At 46.6% G+C, this 20,927-nt stretch overlaps 2 protein-coding genes across 2 annotated transcripts in view; one reads left to right on the plus strand and one right to left on the minus strand.

Annotated features, from left to right (window-relative positions):
• Nucleotides 1–20,783, minus strand: part of FANCM (FA complementation group M) — a 68,820-nt gene extending 48,037 nt beyond the window's left edge. The window contains 4 exon segments of the mRNA XM_054400692.1: nucleotides 15,028–15,186; nucleotides 16,460–16,537; nucleotides 19,227–19,399; nucleotides 20,315–20,783. Of these exon segments, the coding sequence (XP_054256667.1) occupies nucleotides 15,028–15,186; nucleotides 16,460–16,537; nucleotides 19,227–19,399; nucleotides 20,315–20,783 (879 nt within the window).
• On the plus strand, nucleotides 66–8,320 carry LOC128981434 (heme-binding protein 2-like). Its single transcript, XM_054400222.1, has 5 exons — nucleotides 66–285; nucleotides 4,600–4,691; nucleotides 5,858–5,999; nucleotides 7,134–7,317; nucleotides 8,149–8,320. The coding sequence occupies exons 1-5, from the start codon at nucleotides 66–68 to the stop codon at nucleotides 8,318–8,320; spliced, it is 810 nt and encodes a 269-aa protein (XP_054256197.1).
• Nucleotides 20,784–20,927: the final 144 nt, after the last annotated feature.

Below are 20,927 nucleotides of genomic sequence, written 5' to 3' on the forward strand. Positions count from 1 at the left end.
CCCCGGGCCGGGCAGAGCCGGGTGAGCCGTTCAGCAGGCAGAGGGAGTCGGCACGGCTGGGCACGATGGAGACGGGCGGGTGCCGCATGAGCGGGGCGGAGCCGGCGGCCATGATCACGCTGGAGGAGCTGGGCGGGCTGGCGGAGGAGAGCCCGGACTCCGCGTACCACAGCAACGGCAGCAGCCTGGAGGAGGAAGCCGAGCGCATGGAGGATGAGGAGCAGGAGCGGCTGCTGAGCTACTGGCAGAACGTGGGCAGAGGGCACCAGGTGGACGTGCCCCGGGGTAAGGAGCGGGACGGGGCGGGCAGCGCTCAGGGCAGGGCTAAGCCGCTTTCCGCCCACGGCACCCCTCTGGGATCGGGGGGATTAGGCAGGGAGGCAGTTCCGAGTTTACCGGCACCTTCCCGGGGACTCCTGACCTTCAGCGCCCGTCTGTCCCTTTTGGTGCTGCCCAGCTGGTAGCTTGTGGGGGTTGCAGGGGGCACTGGGGTGGTGTTGGCAGGAGCCTGCGGTGCCACCCGCAAGCATTCCCTTCTTTAGAGAGCCCCGAGAACCTTCCCGGGGGTCTGGCACCCAGAACATCCCCTGGAGGGGCTGCGGGGCAGAAGAACGGGTCTCATCTGCCTCCTCGGCTACCCCTTGGGCCAGGGCAGCTGCAGGGTCCCACCAAGGCAGCAGGGGCATTGCCCGCCGCAGGGTCCCACCAGCCAGCAATGAAGTTGGCCCAGGTGCACCTGGTGCCTGCAGGACCTCTGTGGTGATAGAGCAACAAAACAGCCGTCAGAGCTCTGGACACCGCTGATAAACAAAGCCTGGGCTAAAGCTCTGCACAGGGTGATTCTAAAGCTTGTAGACAAACAGCTGGAGCAGTTGTGCCTTGACCTATTTATACTGGTGATTAAATCCTGATTAAATGTTAGACTACCTGAAAAAGCAGCTTCCTTCAGAGTATCTCTTGCAGCTACCCAAAAGTTTGGCTCTTTAGAGAACACACAGAGTACACCCTGCTTTCCAACCATGCCTAGAGGTTCCATCTCATCTCCACTGTGTTTTAACAATGAAAATTAACACCCCATCATGTACTAAGAAAGGCAAGGTCACCCTGAACAGAGTTCTCACCTGGCCTTGTCCTCACTGTCCCCTTAGAAGGGGTCTTTGGCTGCCCTGTGCCAGCAGTGCCATCCTGTAATTTTACAGAATCACAGAATTAACCAGGTTGGAAAAGACCTTTGAGATCATCAAGTCCAACCTATCACCCAACACCATCTAATCAACTAAACCATGGCACTAAGTTCCTCATCCAGTCTTATTTTAAACACTTCCAGGGACGGTGACTCCACCACCACCCTTGGCAGCCCATTCCAATGGACAATCACTCTTTCTGTGAAGAATTTCTTCCTAACATTTCAGTGCATCAGATCTAACAGCTTCAGGTTCCACAGGAACACACAATGGGGAAGGGAGGCAGGAGAAGAGAAAGGGATGAAGAAGAAAAAGGGAGGCAGGAGAAGGGAGGTCCCAGTTTAACACACACAATAGTGAGGCATGAACATATTCCTCAAGAGCAGCTTAATGGAGCAGAAGACAAGATTCCTTCCCACAAAATCATCAAGTATTCTGATCCCCACTGAAACCCTTCTGATGAGGCAGGACATCAAGTCTAGGAAACAAGTCAAAAAGAGCATTTTAGCACATTTTAGTTACTCCATTATGAAAGGTTTACTTTGTAACATCAAGAAAATGTTCCAAAAACCTAAACAGGAGATTTTCCCTGCAGGGGCTTTATGTCAGGAGCACACTGCATCCTAGCTATAACAGCCTAAGAGCAGTTCAGATGAGCTTGTATGGTCCATCCAAAGTTCAACATATCCAGTCCCCTTGAGCCTCAGGGAACCACAGAGAGGTAGAGGAAACAGAGATGGTTTCCCAGGAGGAAGAACCCTTCCTGTAACTAGGAGCAGACCACATCTCTTGCCCAGTGTGCTCCATCCAACAGGCTGCTGTCACTGAAGCCATGACTGGAGAAAACACAAGACCTTTACTTGATCCAGACTGACTATTGGCCTGGTAACTGCAGAGAGAGAGCCCCTCAGATGTTAACAACAGGACTTGTGTGCCCTGCAATCCAGTGGTCTGCAAGAGAACATTCCACAAGCAAGCTCAGGAAAGCTGTTAGCTTGCTAAAGTGTAAGGTTGTCTAAAGACAGTGCACAGCAGCATGATATGAGCTCAAGTACTCTGGCTCCAGATCAAGCTTTAGATCTGAATTACAGGTAGATTTCCATCAATTCCCATGTACCTTCCCTGCTGGGGTTGTTCTCTTATGGAAGTGGCACCAGGCTTTGCTGGTATTGAGGCTGCTGGACAGCCAAAGCCTCTGGGATCACATGGGCAAGGATCAGAGAGCCTCCATCATTGGGTCATCCCCAAGGTACAGCCTCATGCTGAAGCCCACAGCAGCCCAGCACTGAAACCTCCTTCCAAAATGGTGCTTGTAGACACCTCAAGAGCTGCTGCTTCTTGGCTCTCTCCAAAGGACATATCTAGTGGTTCTACTCAGCATGAAGACTTGGGGTAAAGCATCACAAAGACTATTTCCTCTCCTCTAGAATGACAAAGCTCTGTGTGCATGCACGTTATAGACATAGCTGCACAGTGCATCCCACTGGAGCAGCGCTCCCAGCTGGTCTGGTCAGGCACAAATCAAAGATCAAGACATGCAACAATTTAAACACTGCTCAGTCCTGAACAAGTCTTGTCATGTGTCCCTTATTTACACAAACCCCTTTGTAAAGCTTTGTCTCTTTCACAATACCTACTCATACAGCAACTCTAATCACTATTTTGACATTTAATTAAATCAAGACTTTCCCTAGCTACAGTGCTACAGCTCTCAAAGAGAATTCCCGGATAGTGGCAGTTGGAAGAGACCTCTGGAGATTATGCAGTACAATGCCCCTGCCACAGCAGCGTCACCCACAGCAGCCTGCCCAGGGTCACAATGTCCAGGTGGCTTTGGAATCTCTCCAAAGAAGGAGACTCCACAAACCTCTTTGGGTGGCCTGCTCCAGGGCTCCAGCATCCTCACATCAAACAAGTTTCTCCTCATCTTCAGATGGAGTGCCAGTTTATGCCTGTTGCCTCTTGTCCTATCACTGGGCACCACTGACAAGACTCTGGCCTCATCCTCTTGCCCCCCACAAATCCTTTAGTTCTTGCTGAGCATTGAGAAGATGCCCACTGAGGCTGCTCTTCTCCAAGTTAAACCACCCCAGGTGTCTCAGCCTTTCCTCCTCACAGAGATGCTCCAGGCCCCTCAGCATCTTCTCAGCCTCCATTGGACTCTCTCTGGTGGTTTCCTGTCTCTCTTGAACTGGAGAACCCAGAACCCCAGATGTGGTCTCCGTAGGGTAGAGGGGGAGGAGAACCTCCCTTGACCTACTGGCCACACTGTTCTTACCTCATCCTGCCTTGTGCTGTCACACCAATATTCAGGTCTGTAAGCCTGGACTGACAGCTGGAACTCAGCTAATTCACTTGCTTTTTGGGGAAATGATTTTAAGAATTGTGCAGGTTAAAATATTTATAATTCAGAATTTATGTATTGTAAACACATATTATAAAATATTTATAAACCAAATGTGCCTGACAGACAGGCATTCACACACTGAAGAGTAAAACTCCCTAAAGGATATTAATTACTTGTAATTCCAATCCTGTGCATTAATGTGGAAGAAGGAAAACGGAAAAAAAACACAAACAAAACCCAACCAAAAATACCACCCACATTTATCAACAAAGGAATCTAAAACCAGTACACTTTTCTAGAGTCCTAAAATGTTTCCGAGTTCTTGAATACTCCATGGAAAATTCACTGCTGAAGCCTAATCTCCTTTTTAATGTCAGTTATCACTCAGATTTTTCATATTTCCCAAGGATGTCTTTTCAAACCCATTTAAAATGAAGCCCAGAGCAGCTTTCCCCTCTTCATTAGAAGGATCTTCACCATGCCAAATAGCCTTAAAGCTAAAACCCCCATACTGGATGCCAGGAGATGGAAGTTTGATTCCCAGCTCAGCTCCAGATTTACTCTGACCTTGGCCAAGTTTATTCTCCTGCATCTTAATTCCCTGAAGCATGGATAATACTTCTCCTCCCACCCCCACCCCCATCCCACATTTTCCACCCAAGATCCTGAGGAACTTAAAACACTCCAGAAAAAGACTCTTCTTTCAGTTGAAGCTTCAGCCCTTACCATGCATGTCTGATAAATATCACGAGGTAGCATTCAGCCTTTCGAACACAGGACATGACAATTCACTCGCTCGTCCTCTCTCAAAGCCCTGCATCACTTCAGCTTTGGAAGCCAAGGGATAAACTCTCCTGGTATAGAGCTTTTCCATTCCTAAGACCACCTTATATCCAAAGGTTCTGAGCCTCTCCCTTAAGGATCAACTTTTAAGCAGAATTTGTTTATGAACTGAAGTTAGAATTAAAGTGAAGGCAACCACAGCTGCAAACGTACCAAATCCCATCATATTTAAATGACAAATCTAAATTTCATGCTTATTTCTCCAGCCTGTGTTCCTTGTTGCAGACATGGCAGAGCCCATCCAGCAGCTGACTAGAAACAACAGTCCCCAGGAGAGACAGACCATCCCCTTCACTCTGATCCAGCGCAAAGAAAAGGTACTGCTTCCCATCCCAGCTGTGTTCTCAGGACCCACACCTAGCTCCCCAAAACAGCTTTCACTGTAAAACCATTTTAATCCTTCAGGATTTTTCATCTCAGAAGTGCAGAGCATTCTAAGTGGATCCCTACATTTCATTTATAACATCTCACCACTTATCACATAACATAGAATTGTTTGGGTTGGAAAAGACCTCTAAGATCATTGAGTCAAACCAGCAACATGTGGGAATTTTCATAAAATCATGGAATTATTATGGCTGGAAGAGACCTTTCAGATCATCAAGTCTAACCATTAACCCAGCACTGCCAGGTCACCACTAAACCATATCCCTCAACCCCACATTTGCACGGCTTTGAAACCTCTCCAGGGATGGGGACTCCACTACCCTGGGCAGCCTGACCCAGGCCTTGACAACCCTCAAAGAGAAGAAATTGCTGCTCATGTCCAACCTAAACCTCCCCTGGGGCAACTTGAAGCAGTTTTCTCTTGTCCTGCCACTTGTTCCTTTGGAGAAGAGACCAATCCCCACCTGGCTCCAGCCTCCTTTCAGAGAGTTGCAGAGAGTCAGAAGGTCTCCTCTCAGCCTCCTTTTCTCCAGGCTGAACAAACCCAGTAGCCTCTGCTGCTCCTCATAAGACCTGTTCTCCAGACCCTTCACCAGCCTTTTTTGCCCTTCTCTGTTCTCCTGGTTGTACACTTGAAGTAGGTGAATTTTTTTTTCATGCTAAAAGTAAAGCACCAAAATATCACAGAATGCTTTGGGTTGGAAGTGACCTTAAAGACCATCCAGTTCCAGTCCCCCTGCCATGGCTAGGGACACCTCCTGCTAGATCAGCTTGCTCAAAGCCCCATCCAACCTGGGTTTGAACAATTCCAGGCTTGAAGCCTCCACATCTTCTCTGGGCAATGTGTTCCAGTGTCTCACCACTCTCATGGAGAAGAATTTCTCCCTAATGTCTCAGCTCAGTCCAGCTTTTTCCAGTTTGAATCCATCACCCCTGTCATTCCGCACCTTTGTCAGAATTGCCTCTCCAGCTCTCTTAAAGTCCTTCTTCAAATCTTGGAAGGCTGCTCTAAGCTATTTGATAGTTTGACTTTCCTGGTTGCTTGTGTTTTTAGGTGGTTAACTTAAACTCCAAAGTTTTCTCCTCCTGTTTGCAGCTGGGAGATCTGCTGTACGAGAAGCGTCAGTACGGGAAAGCCAAGTGGGCTTGCATAAAGATGAAGGAGAAGCAGTATGAGCAGAGTATCTGCCTAGGCTTCATGAAGCTCATGAGGTACATTTGTGAGCAGAACTCCTCAGGTAAGTGGTGCCACAATTCTACAGTCTAATTAAAATGTTATATTTAATCATTAGCTCTTCCTTTTAGTAGCTCCCTCTCTGTAGGGACATGTTCCTACAGTGCCCTTCTGACTCCAGCCTTCTTTTAAGGCGTTGTAGAGAGCAAGGAGGTCTCCCCTCAGCCTTCTCTTCTCCAAATGAAACAATCCCAGGTCCCTCAAGCTGCTTGTCCCAAGATCTGTTCTCCAGACCCTTCACCAGCTTCACTGCCGTTTTCTAGACCTGCTCTAGCCTCTCAATGTCCTTCCTGGAGTGAGGGGTCCAAAACTGAGCCCAGTACTCAAGGTGTGGCCTCACCAGTGCTCAGGACAGAGAATCCCTGCCCTGGTCCTGCTGGCCACACTATTGTTGATCCAGGCCAGGATGCTGGTGGTCATCTTCTCCACCTGGGCACACACTGGCACATCAGCCATCTGTCAACCAGCACCCCCTGGTCCTTTTCCACCAGGCAGTTTCCAGCCACTAAGTGCCACTGACACAAAGTCAGCTTACAAAATAAATACAAACCTCTTCAGAGAGAGGAAGAAGTGAAGGCAAACTCAAACTCCTTGCCCTACATGAAGACAAGCAGAGCTCACCAAATACCCCATATTTTGGACACACACCCACATCTATTCTCATGTGTAGGTTTTAGAGAGTGAGAGATAGAGAATCATAGAATTGTTTGGGTTAGAAAAGCCCTCTTGTGTCAGTGTGAGCCATCACACCTCTGAGCTCATTAACACCAACCATTAACCCAATACCACCGTGGCCACTAAACCATGTCCCAAAGTGCCATGTCCACATCTTTCTTGAACACCTCCAGGAAAGTGACTCCAGCACCTCCCTGGGCAGCCTGTTCCAATGCTTTACCACTCTTTCAGGAGAGAAATGTTTCCTTATGTCCAAGCTAAACCTCTGCTGGCACAACTGCAGGCCATTTTCTGTCGTTCCAGCACCTGATACTAGGGAGAAGAGACCAAGCCCCACCTCACTCCAGCCTCCTTTCAGGGAGTTTTAGAGGGCAATGAGGCCTCCCCATAGCCTACTCTTTTCTGCAAGGCATAACAAAGCGCTGCTTGTAGTTGGATACACAAGTCCAATGTGTCTCCTCAGGCCTGTACTTGGGAATAACCATCCCCATTGTGACCATCGTGCACACAAACGAGTCTCAGTCAGAGATGACACAGTCAGTGACAGTAGCCTACTACCTGCCCGAAGTGCTGCAGGATGAGCCACCGCATCCGTTTGACTCGGACATCATCATCGAAGAATGGCCTTCTACTATTGTTTATAGCAGGTAAGAAACTCTTCAGTTTTGTTGAAGGACAAATGGTGAGAAGATGGACTCTTCAGTTTGGGTATGCTGCAGCTTCTAAACCAAGTTCGAAAGGTTTAAAGGATGTAAAGGTCTACATGGTTTCATCTGAAGAGTAAAACTTGATTTTGACTGCTTCATAGAATGGTTTGGGTTGGAAGAGACCTCAAAGATTGTCTAGTTCCAATGTCTGGCCATGGGCAGGTATACCTCCCACTAGACTAAGCTGCTTAAGGCCCCATCCAACCTGGCCTTTTAACACCTCCAGGAAGGGGGCATCTATGACATCCCTGGACCTGTTTTATCAAACTGGGATGTTCAGGACATAATGGTACCAATCTACCTGCTAAAATGATGCATCCATGAATCATAGGACTGTTGAGGTTGGAAGAGACCTTTGAGGTTGTCAAGTCCAGCCACTTGCCTAGAGGTCACAATTCCACCACAAGGTCTAACACCACCTGAAAACACAGACTTTATGGAGGGAAACAAGGCAAACATCAGTGAAACACTGAGGAAAACCTGGTATCTGAGATCAGTCACAATCATAGCATCCTAGAAAGGTCTGGGTTGGAAGGGACCTTAATGATCACCTACTTCCAACCCCCCTGCCATGGGCAGGGACACCTCACACTAGACCGGGTTGCTCAAGGCCCCATCCAACCTGGTCTTGAACACCTCCAGGCTTGGAGCCTCCACAGCTTCTCTGGACAACCTGTTGCAGTGAATCAGGTTAGAATTTAGAATAATTTAGAAGCAAGTACTTCTAGGGTCTATTAAAAAGAACTTGGTACGAAGCTGGTTGTTTTGCAGGAGCTTCAGAGGAATCACCAATGAAGACTCTATCATGAGAGAAATCAACCTGCTGGCAGCAATCCTGGAGAGCCCCGAGCTGTGTCTGCAGGACACGTTCATCATCGCAGGATACACAAACCCAGCCGCTGCCAACCGACACAACGAGATCTGGTTCCTTCAGAGACCATGACCTCCTGCTCCTTGGCAGCCACATCAACCAGCTCTGCTTTGCTGGCAGTCTCACAGGTGAATCACATGAATCTACATGTCAAACCCTCCAAGATGTTAGCAATGTGGCTTTGAGCCAGGAGGTGGCTCCAAGTTAAGTGTCCAACAGAGGTAACACCTCACCTATACAGGTTCCTACGGTGACTTTGACAGTTTGTACACAGTTTTTATGGAGATTTTTAGCACTTTAGAACTTAGGTCAAGTTTTGTTTTGTTTTTACAAGATAAGGGAGACAGAAACCTCTCTCCTCATCCACTTCTTAGCATCTCTAGACTGCTTGGAGCTTGGGGAAGTGGTAGGGGTGATCCTGCAGCCCCTGCCCTGGCCTGCTCTGGGCACCCAGTGCTGCCCCAGGCACATAAAGACACTGTTGGGGCTTTCAGTAGGACACACACATTGAAACCACCTCACATGTGCAGGCTAGGCTTCAGAAAATGAATGGTCAGGTCTTCATTTGTGAGGAGAACTACCAGATTTAGTCCAGAGATTCTTCATGCTTACCTCAAAAAGCATTCAACCAAAGTTCTTCTCACCTTGAGAAGAGGCCAAGCAGGCAGAACAGTCCTGGTTCCCATTGAATTTTTGATAGCAAAAGATACAAGTCACCTTAACCACACTGACAGCAATCCCATCATTAAACTGGGCATTCCTAAGCAGAAAGTGGCTGTTCTCAACCATTTAGTGTTCTGAATCTTCTTCTCACAGCTTTGCCAGATGTCAAAAGCTGCAGCTGAAGTAATTTGTTAGGACTTTTTAGACCCTTCTGGTAGTACCACGCTATTAATGTTATAAGTGATACAAATATTTCACCGAAACAGAGAAAAAAAACACAACAAATGAGCTAGAAGTGACCGGAGCAGACTGCTTAAAGCCTACCACAGTTGCGCTTTGAGCATCTCCAGGGATGAGGAGCCCATAACCCCTTCTGGGCCACCTTCTAATATTTGACCACCCTCACTGTGAGAATTTTTCTTCCCAAACTCTTATTTTCCCTGTTGCAGTTTGTTTCTTTTACCCTCCAGATATGTTAAGTACACAAGTGCAAGTCTAGGAGGTCATGACTGAAAGAGAAGCCCACAGAGAAGGTCTGAAAACAGCCCATGCTTGGCTCTTCACGAATTCGAGAGCACCTCCTGCACTTTACAACTGGGATAGCACACAGGTTTGCTCTCAAAAGTCCCTTCCTAAAGGCTCTCACAGATATGACAGTAAAAATTAATTTTAATGGAATAAAATGTATTTTTATATAAAGCTTCATTAAGTAGATCACCAGCATTATTTATTGATTACAGGATTTAGGCTTTAAATGGTTTGGATCAGAAGAGATCTTTAAAGGCCATTTAGTTCCAACCCTAAAATAAGCACAAAACTAGAGTTTTTGTGTTGTTCAGATATAAGCCAGCAACCACAGCCAGCTGTCTACTGGCTTACAGTAAAGCTAACTGGCCAACAAAATGGATTTGTGGCTGAGTAAGCACGCAGGTCTCCTGAACTCAAAACCCCCTGGTGCCACAAGGCTCCCTGCTCACAAAGCTGACTTGATGCTCAATCTCTTGCTGAGCAGCACCATCAGAAGGCTGGTCCTGCTGAGTGGAACCAAGGTGCCCTCCGGTGGTTGCTGCCTGCAGGGATTCCAGGGGACACCATCAAGTCGAAGGGGAAGAAAGGAAAAAACAGAGAGAGAAAAATTTGTGGGGAGGCAAAAGACCCAATTCTCACGTTCTTCTTCTGAATCACACACAGTCACAGAATCACAGCATGGTAGGGATTGGAAGGGACCTCTGGAGATCATCAAGTCCAACTCCCTTGTCAAGGCAGGGTGACCTAGAGAAAGTCACACAGGAACACATCCAGGGGAGTTTTGAATGTCTCCAGAGATGGAGACTCCACCACCTCTCTGGCCAGCCTGTTCCAGTGCTCTGTCACCCACAAAGTAAAGAAATTCCTCCTCATGGTTAGATGGGACTTCCTGTGTTCCAGTTTGTTCCCCTTGCCCTGCCACTGGGCACCACTGGTCCCATCCTCCTGACGCCCACCCTTGAACTGTTGATCAGCATTGATGAGATTCTCCTCTCAGTTTGCTCTTTTTCAGGCTAAATAACCCCAGTTCTTTCAGTCTGCCTTCATGAGATGTTCCAGTCCTCTCAGCATCTTTGTAGCCCTACTATCCTGGGCTCGTCAGACACTCTGAGCTAGTTCAGCACAGACAGCTTAACTGGTTGTTAAACTGGGAGACAGGAATCTCAAAGACTGTGGGCTCTTGTTCCAACCAGCAAGCCATCAAATCTGGTCTATACCAGGCAACAGCACAGTGGCTGTATCTAGGAACCACTTTGATGTGCCAAGTTAAATACACATCAAAGTACTTAATAGAGGAGATAATGAACGTACCTACTCATGTCTGATGTTACTCTATTCAGTCAAGATACAGGATGACAGGCAGAAGGAAAAAAAATAATCAATATGTTGAGTTATTGCCTGTCTGATTTGTATTTATCTTGATTTATTTACTGGCTGGAAATGCCAGCCAGTATTAAAGTGAAAGTTACTAAATTAACAGAAAACAATACAAGAAAGGCTTGAAAAAAACAAAGTTGAGGAATCAGGGCAGCATCAAATAATAGGTTTGGTTTTGTCCTCAATCCCTCTCAAGGGTTTTATAAGCCAAACAGAATTCAAAGATTGCATCACATTGGAAGGGACACTCAAGGGTCATCTTGTCTTACCCTCCTGCAGTAAGCAGGGACATCTCCAACTAGATCAGATGGCTGAGGGCCCCATCAAACCTAACCTTGAATGTCCCGAGGGATAGGGTTTCCACCAGACCTAGTGACTAGTCAGTGGCCATGGAAGTGTTGGGTAGAAGTTTGGACTTGATGATCTTAGAGGTCTTTCTACAAACCTTCATGATTTAATGATTCTATCTCTGGGCAACTTATTCCAATATTTCACTACCCTCATCATGAAGAACTTCCTCCTAATGTCTAGTTGTCATCCTTGATAAGATCTTGAGGCAAATTAAAGCTGTTCCTGTAGTTTGATTGCTTTTGCTAGTCAGAGAAAACATTTTAACACTTGGGCAACAAGAAGAGTCCAGCAGTTCTTGAAGCAGTTAAATCCCCATACCACGGAGTTCCACTTTGTACATACTCCCTGTTCTAAACCTCTGCTACATCTGATGTCTTCAGCCTTCACCTAACTCTTTCTGTGATGCAGCTACTTGTGGGTATGTTAGAGAACCATCCTAGTTATTGAAGTATAACAGTCAGGTATTTATCTGAGTGTGCTAAAACTGCAACAGTGTGTTTGGTGTTGTTTCATGTCAAACCGTGAGTTCCAGGATAGTATTTATTTTGACTTCTGGTAGATGGCTTCTGCTGCTGAGAACCCAGAGTTTGAAGATACACTTTGTGGCTATGGAACATGGTATCAGCTTTTGTAAATGGTCCTAAAAGCGTGAGCTTGAAGAATTATGGTTTGGCACTGACACACAATAAAGTTTATTCACAGATTTCATAGAACAGTTTGGCTTCAAAAGGACCTTAAAGATCATCTAGTTCCACCCCATTGCCCCGAGCAGGGATACCTCCCACTAGACCAGGTTACTTAAGGCCTCATCCAGCCTTACCTTGAACACCTGCAGGGAGGGGGCATCCACAACCTCCCTGGACAACCCATTTCAGTATCTCACCACCCTCATCATAATGTTTACTCAAGTTACAGCAGGGCATGCCAAGGAAACATCAAAATTATTCAAGAATGTCATCTCAGAAAGCCTGAAAACATCACCTCAAGCATGACTACCTTCTGTTTTCAGAGCAGGTATTTTGTTATCAAACTCTGGCTCTACTTTGTAAGCCATTAACTCATGGATTTTCATTTTTTAATTTGAAGTGATTTGATTCCCACCATCCAAACGAGACTATAAATCAGAATTCACCCATTTCACAGAATCCCAGCATGTTGGGGGTTGGAAGGGACCTCTAGAGATCATCCAGTCTAACCCCACTGCTAAAGCAGGGGCACCTACAGCAGCTTGCCCACAGGATCACAATGTCCAGGTGGGTCTCGAATATCTCCAAAGGAGATGCCACAAGCTCTCCGGGCAGCCTGCTGCAGGGCTCTGCACCGTCAGTCTGTGGAAGATGGAAGGCTGCAACCTCAGCAGATGAGTACTGTCCTGCATACTGTGTATTTTTCAAACCAGCATTAATGCCTACAAAGTTGATTCCAGCTATTGTGATACTCAGGGCCTTGCTTATTGTATGGACAGACATGTCCTGTGGCCTGCACTGTGCTGTTTGACACTGTCACTCAAGTGTTGTCTTGTTCAGTGTTGCTGTCTGTCAGAATTAAAGAGATGATTTTATTGGTCAGAGTGCCTTGGCCTCTCCATTCTGTAACAGACACACAGATCCTGTGCAAACAGCAGAACACACAAGTTGCTGCTCTTATCTTGCACAAGTCACTGAAAGCGAGAAATGGTACTCTAAGATCCCAAAACTTAAATCTAAGATCTCCAAAAGAACTCTGAGATTCCCCCAAACTTAAATAGCTTTCACAGAATCACAGAATGCATCAAGCTGGAAGGGACCCTCCAAGGTCATCCAGTCCAACCCTCCCCCCACAATCAGCAGAGACATCTGCAACTACTGCAGGTCACTCAGAGCCCCAAACAACCTGACCTGAAATGGTACCAGGGAGGAGACATTTCCCACTTCTCTGGGCAACCTGGGCCAGGCTCTCACCACCCTCAGTGTGCAACATTTCTCCCTTCTCTTCAGTCTCAATCTCTCTTTTAGTTCAAACCATCACCCATTGTCCTGTCATAACAGATCCTGCTCAAAACTCTGTCCTCAGCTTTCTGATTGGCTCTATACGGAGTCACCATCCCTGGAGGGCTTTCAAAGCCATGGAGATGTAGTGGTAAGGGACCTGTCAGTGCTGGGTTAATGGCTGAACTTGAGGATCGTAAGAGAACATCAACCTAAATGATTCTCTGATGCATGGTTGCAGTCACACACCCTGATTTCAAAATACTGAGCAGCCAAAACATAGAATTGGGGTAAAAGGTGTAACTTAGCAGGGCACACTGCAGAAGCTGAGGGACAGGAGCCAATATTGAAAAAAATGTTGAGGTCTCTAAGAGCAAGGCTTGGTTTGCCCATCAATACTGAAACAGGCTGGGCACCATCCTTCCAATTGTGTTCTCAAGTCAGGCAGCAGCAATACAAATGCAAATAATAGTTCAAAGACAGGAAGTAGAAACCACTGAAGCCACAGGACTATGGAGTCAAGGTTGGTCTGTCCTCGATTACAGCAGATCAGCCAACCTTATGTGCTTGTTTCAGCTTAAAGCACCAGTGAAACACCTCAGATGAAATCCCTGCCCTCAACACAAGCGTTCATAGGTACCTGTAGTGATGCCAAACTACCTTAGAATTCTTAGCAGCTGCTCAGTAGAACCTCCTCATTTAAATACATTTAATTCAGATTCACAGAATGGTTTTGATTGGAAGAGACCTTAAAAATCTAGTTCCAACCCTTCTGCCATGGGCAGGGACACCTTCCACTAGAACAGGTCACTCAAGGCCTCAATTCATGAACAAACAAGGCAGTCTTGCAATGGTCTTCACAAACTGCACCCAATTCATCAAAATGAAACCAAAAACATACTCTAATCATGACAATCTGATAGTAAATTAACCCAAATTTGGAACATTTTTAGCTGTTCAAAGTGATACCTTCTGTAATACCATCTGTCTACTAGTAGCTTACTGAGAGGACACTGACCATTAAGTCATCACTGACTGGACAACAGTTCTTGCTAGTGCGAACTGGTTCTACATTTGGATCATAGAATCACAGAATGCCAGGTTGGAAAGGACCTCAAGGATCATCTGGCCCAAACTTAGTAGGTGATAGTGTAGCTGAAATGAGATTGGACATCACCTACTGGTTAAAAAGGAAAGAACAAAGCTCTCAAAAGAAAAAAAAATTAAAAATATGAAGTCACAAAACCCAAACAAACAAAAAAAATTAAGGATAAATAAGTACACAGAGAATATTCCTAACTAGAGAGCATATTTCACTCAGTAGTCTTCATAAGGCTGGAAATAACCCAGACAACACAATCATGGCCATTCCCAACACCTTAAAACCACTACATTCACTGAAATTAAAAAGCCCTCAGCTCAGGTCTCATGTTATTTTGAAGGATTCCAGAAAGAAGATGAGATAAATGATTCAGTAGTAAGTTTTCAAGCAGAAGTCATGCAAGGTAAGAGGTATCACTGGTGTGCTGTGGTTGAAACAATAATTTAATGATTTTTTTTCTCTGCCTTATACTCAAAGGCCAAGTTAATCACACAGGAAATTGTTCCCTTGATAAGTTCATAGATTCATAGAATGGTTTGGGTTGGAAAAGACCTTAAAGATCATCTAGTCCCACCCCCCCCTTAAAGATCATGGGCAGGGACTCCTTCCACTAGACCAGGTTGCTCAAGGCCCTGTCCATCCTGGCCTTGAACCTGCCAGGGAGGCAGCCATCCACAACTTCTGTGGACAACTTGTTCCAGTGTCTCACCACTGGAGACATGAAACCAGGGATGGAGATTCTATCTTTAGTGCCACTGGCCACTCAACAACAAAGAAATGCCCCAGCTCACCCGGATGTAAGCATTCTGAATGTCTATCACATCTTCACCCAGAGGAACGACAATTTTTTCCACTTGTCTCTCATGAGAATAAGGCTGAATTTCTGGCGAGTCGTCAGCACAGCTCTCAATCTGTGCAATCAGTAAGTTGGAAATGACTTGCTGCACAGCCTGTTTGAGAAGGCACAAAAAAAAAAAAAATCATTATTTGCTTGTTAACACTCCAAAACTGTAAGCTAACATCACAGATGTCATGATTTCCTTGAATGCAACTGAAAAGAAAAGGTCACTACTACCTGGAGATGAAAAATGAAAGACTCTGCACTTCAAGACCTCAAGCAGTACACAAAGAGCCAGCTCTAAGTTCATGAATGCAAAAAGCAAGCAACTGGCCTGAAGGGACAGAGCTCTTCCTGTGGCTTTAGTTGCACCATGAATCACAGAATCATCATGGTTCTCCAAGATCATCCAGTCAAACCATTAACCCAGCAATGCCAGGTCACCACTAAACCTTATCTATCAGCACCATGGCTCCATAGCTTTGAAATCCCCCCAGGGATAGTGACTCCACCACTGCCCTGGGCAGCCTGGCCCAGGCCTTGACAACCCTCAAGAAGAAGAAATGTTTCCTTGTGTCCAACCTAAATCTCCCCTGGGGCAACTTGAGGCGATTTCCTCTTGTCCAGTCACTTGTTCCTTGGGAGAAGAGACCAAGCCCCACCTGGCTCCAACCTCCTTTCAGGGAGTTGTAGAGAGCCAAAAGGTCCCCTCTCAGCCTCCTTTTCTCCAGACTAAACAACTTCAGTTCCCTTAGCTGCTCTTCACCAGACCTGTTCTCCACATCTTTCACCAGCTTTGTTGCCCTTCTCTGAACACAGAATTACATAATAAGAAGCAACCTGGAGCCAGGAGCTTAAAATGAGTTTGGCTGTCCTTAGACTGAAAACCTCAGCTTTCTGTTTACCCATCACACCACCAGGCTGCCCAGGGAGATGGTGGAATGAATACCCCTGGAGGTGTTCAAGGAACAGGTGGACATGGTGCTGCAGGACATGGTTAAATGGCCATCATGGTGTTGGGTTGATGGTTGGACTCAGTAATCTTAGAGGTCTTTTCCAATCAAAACAATTCTATGACTCTATGAGTATACTGGGGTTGGGCTACGTGACCTTTAAAGGTCCCTTCCAACCTAAACCATTCTAGGATTCTCTATTCTTTTTGGTCCAAGTGTTCTCAAAACCCAGAAGGGATTATTTGCTTTCAGAAAAGCCACAAAATGAAAAGTCCTGAGCACAGTAAAGACAAGCCCTTAGCAACGAATGGATTGTAAAGAGATTCAGGTTTTACGTGGGAATCTAATAGACTTCAGTACCCTCCCAGTGGAATTAAAACATAGCTTCCACTGAATTTTTATGATCCAGCCATGCAGGAAGACATGACTTACCTTTGTGTCACTGCCTGGGGTGGCACTTAGGGCCAGGATCCTAAATTGATTGGTATATTTGCTTAGCTCACGAACAACCTAAACAGAGCAAAGTTTCCATCAATATCCTGAAAGGAGATTATTTCTTTATACAAACTCTGTCATAACCAGCAAACAAAAAAAGATTCAGAAAACAGTCTACAAGAACCATCTCTAACTTCAAAGAAGAAGTTGGAAACGTTCCATTTATAACCGTTTTATCCACTCCATCTTGATTAGATTATCCCAGTCCCATTCAGCAGAACAACTCTGGTGAACTACAAAGTGATTTTTCACTTGATTTAACAAAAAGATTAGCAGCAAACTAACTCAAGATGCCCAAAAGTAAGTCTGAAGAATCCACTCAAAGCAGAAGATCATGGATGTTGAGTCCCATTAAACCACAGAATGGTTTGTGTTGGAAAGGACCCTTAAAGATCATCTACTCCAACATTCCTGCCATGGGCAGGGATGCCTCTCAAACTAGATCAGGTTGTTCAAGGTCTCATCCAACCTGGCCTTGAACAGGGGGGAGGCATCCACAACCTCTCAGGGCAACCTGTTCCCATTAAATTTGAGCAGAGATGAGATGACAAGCACCATTGATGGAAGGACTCAATGATCTTAAGAGGTCTTTTCCAAACCAAACAATTCTATGATCCCAAACAGCATTCAGTTGAGTTTCACTGGGAAATGTTTTATCAGCAACTGAGAAAAAGGCTGAATATTCCTCAGACTTCCTATTCTATGATTCTATGCTTCTATGTTCTCCTTCTATAACCCTCTCCGATGCCAAAATTAGCACAAGAGTAAGAGTTGCTGAACAATCAGGCAGCAAAGATATTGCTTCCCTACTCCATCTTCTCACTGAGCCAGTGCCACCCAAGAAGCGATCAACCACCATGAACTGCACAGCATTACGAATACCAGAAAAGCTACAGAGAAACGAAGAGAGACTGAAGAGGAATTCAGAGAATAACAGAACTCTTGGGGGGGACTTTGGAAAAGCCCTCTAAGATCATCAAGGCCAACCATCAATATAACACCACCACGGCCACTAAATGATGTCCCAAAATGCCATGCCCACATGTTTCACAAGCCTGCCAGGTGAGAGAAGAGATTTTTCACTGCTGTAGCTGAGAAAATATAGTTCCAGCTCACAGAGTGAGTCATGTAAAAGCAGAAGATTAAAATAAAGTTAAAAAATCATTTTTATACATCATTTTGAAATAAAACAACCTAAAACAAGGTCTGAAAGTGTACCTACTTGCCTCCGAATAAGTCTTAAAAGCAACTAGACAACTCTTTATCCATTAAGTTTTTCCACTATCTAAAACTAACTTCTCTCAGGTCACCTTTTGCTATGAGATTAAGCCAAGCAAACACAACAAAGTCTTTGCTAATCAAGAAAGAAAACAATTCCACAAAGACATCTTGAATTCATTTTACTAAAATAAAGGCCACACTTTTCCCTGAAGATAAAAAGAAAAAACAAACCCCAAACCAACACCTTGTATCATTTAAAATTATTCTAACAGACCACAAACATGCAGAATGGTTTGTGTTGGAAGGGACCTTCAAGATTATCTAGATCCATTCCTCCTGCCATGGGCAGGGACGCCTCCCACTAGACTAGTATTAAAATTAAATTATCAAGGTGCAGAAACAAAAAGCGGGAAAAAACCCACACCAGAGTACAGCTGCAAACACAAAGATAGCTGAAAAAAGAAATACCACAGCAACTTCTGTTATCAACTTGACTCAGTCAAAACAAAACCCTTTTGGACACTAAAAAAGTTCCCATCTTGCCTTATTGAGTTTTAATAGAGGTTTTAATTAAAACCAAGGCACTGAAGATGCAGGGGAGACTAACTAAAAAACTTGGGGCAGAGTGGCTAGAGGGCTGCTTGGTGGAGAAGGACCTGGGGGTGTTGATTGATGGTCAGCTGAACATGAGCCAGCAGTGTGCCCCAGTCGCCAAGATGGCCAACAGCATCCTGGTCTGGATCAACAACAGTGTGGCTAGTAAGATCACAGCAGTTATCATGCCCTGGTACTGGGCATCAGTGAGGCCACATCTTGAGTCCTGCATTCAGTTTTGGGCCCCTCACTCCAAGAAGGACACTGAGGTGCTGGAAAAGATCCAGAGAAGGGCAACAAGGCTGATGAAGGGTCCCATGAGGAACAGCTGAGGTAAGTGGGGTTGTTCGGCCTGGATCAAAGGAGGCTGAGGGGAGACCTTCTGGCTGTCTACAACTTCCTGAAGGGAGGCTGGAGCTAGGTGGCAATTGGTCTCTTCTCGCATGCAGCAAGTGAGAAAAGAGGAAACAGCCTCAAGCTGTGCCAAGGGAGGCTCAGATTGGATATGTGGAAAAATTTCTTCATAGAAAGTGTTGTAATACCCTGGAACAGGCTGCCCAGGAAGGTGGTGGAGACCCCATCCCTGGAGGTGTTTCAAACACATGTGGATGTGGTGTTGAGAGATATGGTTTAGTAGCAGTGGCTAAGCAGTGGCGTTGTGATTGTGAGCTCTAGGCAAGTGGTTGGACTTGATGATTCAAAGGTCTCTTCCAACCTCAACAGTTTAATGGTTCTGATTCTACGGGTGATCTTTCAAAGCAAACCAAGGACCTAAAGAACAATCTCTGTAGAGAAATAATGACAGTAACACTTTACAAAGGAATTGTAAGCAATTATGGGGTAGTTATTTTATAACCATGAGCCAGATGCAAGGTGACTGCAGCATTACCTGACAGTAGGCGTGATTTCCAAGGGCTTTGTGGGCTTCATCAATAACCAAACATTTAATCTCCACAGCAGGACAGGTCCCACGAGAAAGATCATTCACCATTATTTGAGGAGTAAGGAAAAAGACTCTCTTGGCAGTCCATAAATCCCGCCGATTGAGAGCTTGGGTTCCACCTGGAAATTAAAGAAATAACATCAGCAAAGCGTTCTGCTGAGAACAAGCCACAAGAGCAACAGCAGAAGGCTGTCAGACAGACTGGAGAGCTGGGCAAATGGCAAACTCATGAGGTTCCACAAGAGTAAGTGTGGAGTCCTGCCTCTGGGTAGGAGCAACCCCCTGCACCAGTACAGATGAAAGGTTGCCCTGCTGGAAAGCAGCTCCATGGAGAAGAACCTGAGAATCCTGGTGGACAATAAGTTATCTGTATGACAGCGATGTGCCATTGTGGCCAAGAAGGCCAATGGTCTCTTGGGGTGAAGAGTGTGGCCAGCAGGTCAGTCAAGGGAGATTTTCCTCCAATTATACTCTGCCCTAGCGTGGCCACATCTGCAGTCCTGGCTCCAGTTCTGGGCTCTCCAGTTGAAGAGAGACAGGGAACTACTGGAGAGGGTCCAGTGGAGGCTACCAGGATGATGAGGGGTCTGGAACATCTGTCTGATGAGAAAAGGCTGAGAGACCTGGGGCTGTTCAGCCTGCAGATGAGAAGACTGAGAGGAGGTCTTACTAATGTTTCCAAATGTCTGAAGGGTGAGTGTCAAGAGAAAGGGGCCAGGTTCTTTTCAATAGTGTCGCGACAGGACAAGGAGCAACGGATACAAGCCGGAACACTGTAAGTTCCACCTTTACCGCGAGGCCGCTGGAGCAGGCTGCCCAGAGGGGTTGTGGAGTCTCTTCCTGTGGAGAGATTCCAAACCCAGACAGACATCGTCGGTGACCCCGCTTTAGCAGAGGGGTTTGACTGGATGAACTCCAGATCCCGCTTTTCTCTGAGCCTGTTTTCCGCGTTGCCTGCCCCTAAGCAGACTGCTCCGAGGGGATCCCCGAGCACACCCTTCCCCGTCCCAGCCCCGTCCCCAGCGCCCCCCTACCCGTCATCTCAGCCATGTGCCGGGCCGGGATGCCCATAACGCTGGCGCAGGCCTCCATCTGCTGAGCTACCAACGGCTTAGTAGGAGCGAGGAAAAGCACCTTCCCGGAGGGGAACCAGCGATAGAAGTTGTACATGACCACAGCGGCCACGAAGGTTTTCCCCAGCCCAGTGGGCAGGCAGACCAGCGTGTTGGCCAACAGAGCGGCGTGGGCCATGCGCAGCTGGTAAGTTCGCAGCGGGTAGTTGGTGGGGTAGATCCAAATGGAGCCTGCTGCCTCGCAGAAACCCGCCGCGGGGCTCGGCTCTGCCGCCGCCGCGGCTTCCACCAACAGCAGGTCATCGTCTATATTCTCCTCCTTTTCCTCCTCTGCCTTCTTCTCTTCGTCTTTCTTCCTGTCCTTCGCCGCCGCCTTCCCACCCACCGTCCACCAAGCCTGAGGCAAAGTGCGCTGCCGCCCGCCGCTCATCCTCCCTCAGGGAGCCGCCATGTCGCGCAGCTCCCTCCTGCTCGCAAACTACTCGCCCCCGAGCGCAGACTGCTCCATTTTCTCGCAGTTTCCTCGCTTAAAAACCCCGCGGCAGCCGCCGGCGACGGACCGGGATGGGAGGGA

Source organism: Indicator indicator, chromosome 4 (genome assembly GCF_027791375.1).
Source record: "Indicator indicator isolate 239-I01 chromosome 4, UM_Iind_1.1, whole genome shotgun sequence".
NCBI lineage: Eukaryota > Metazoa > Chordata > Aves > Piciformes > Indicatoridae > Indicator > Indicator indicator.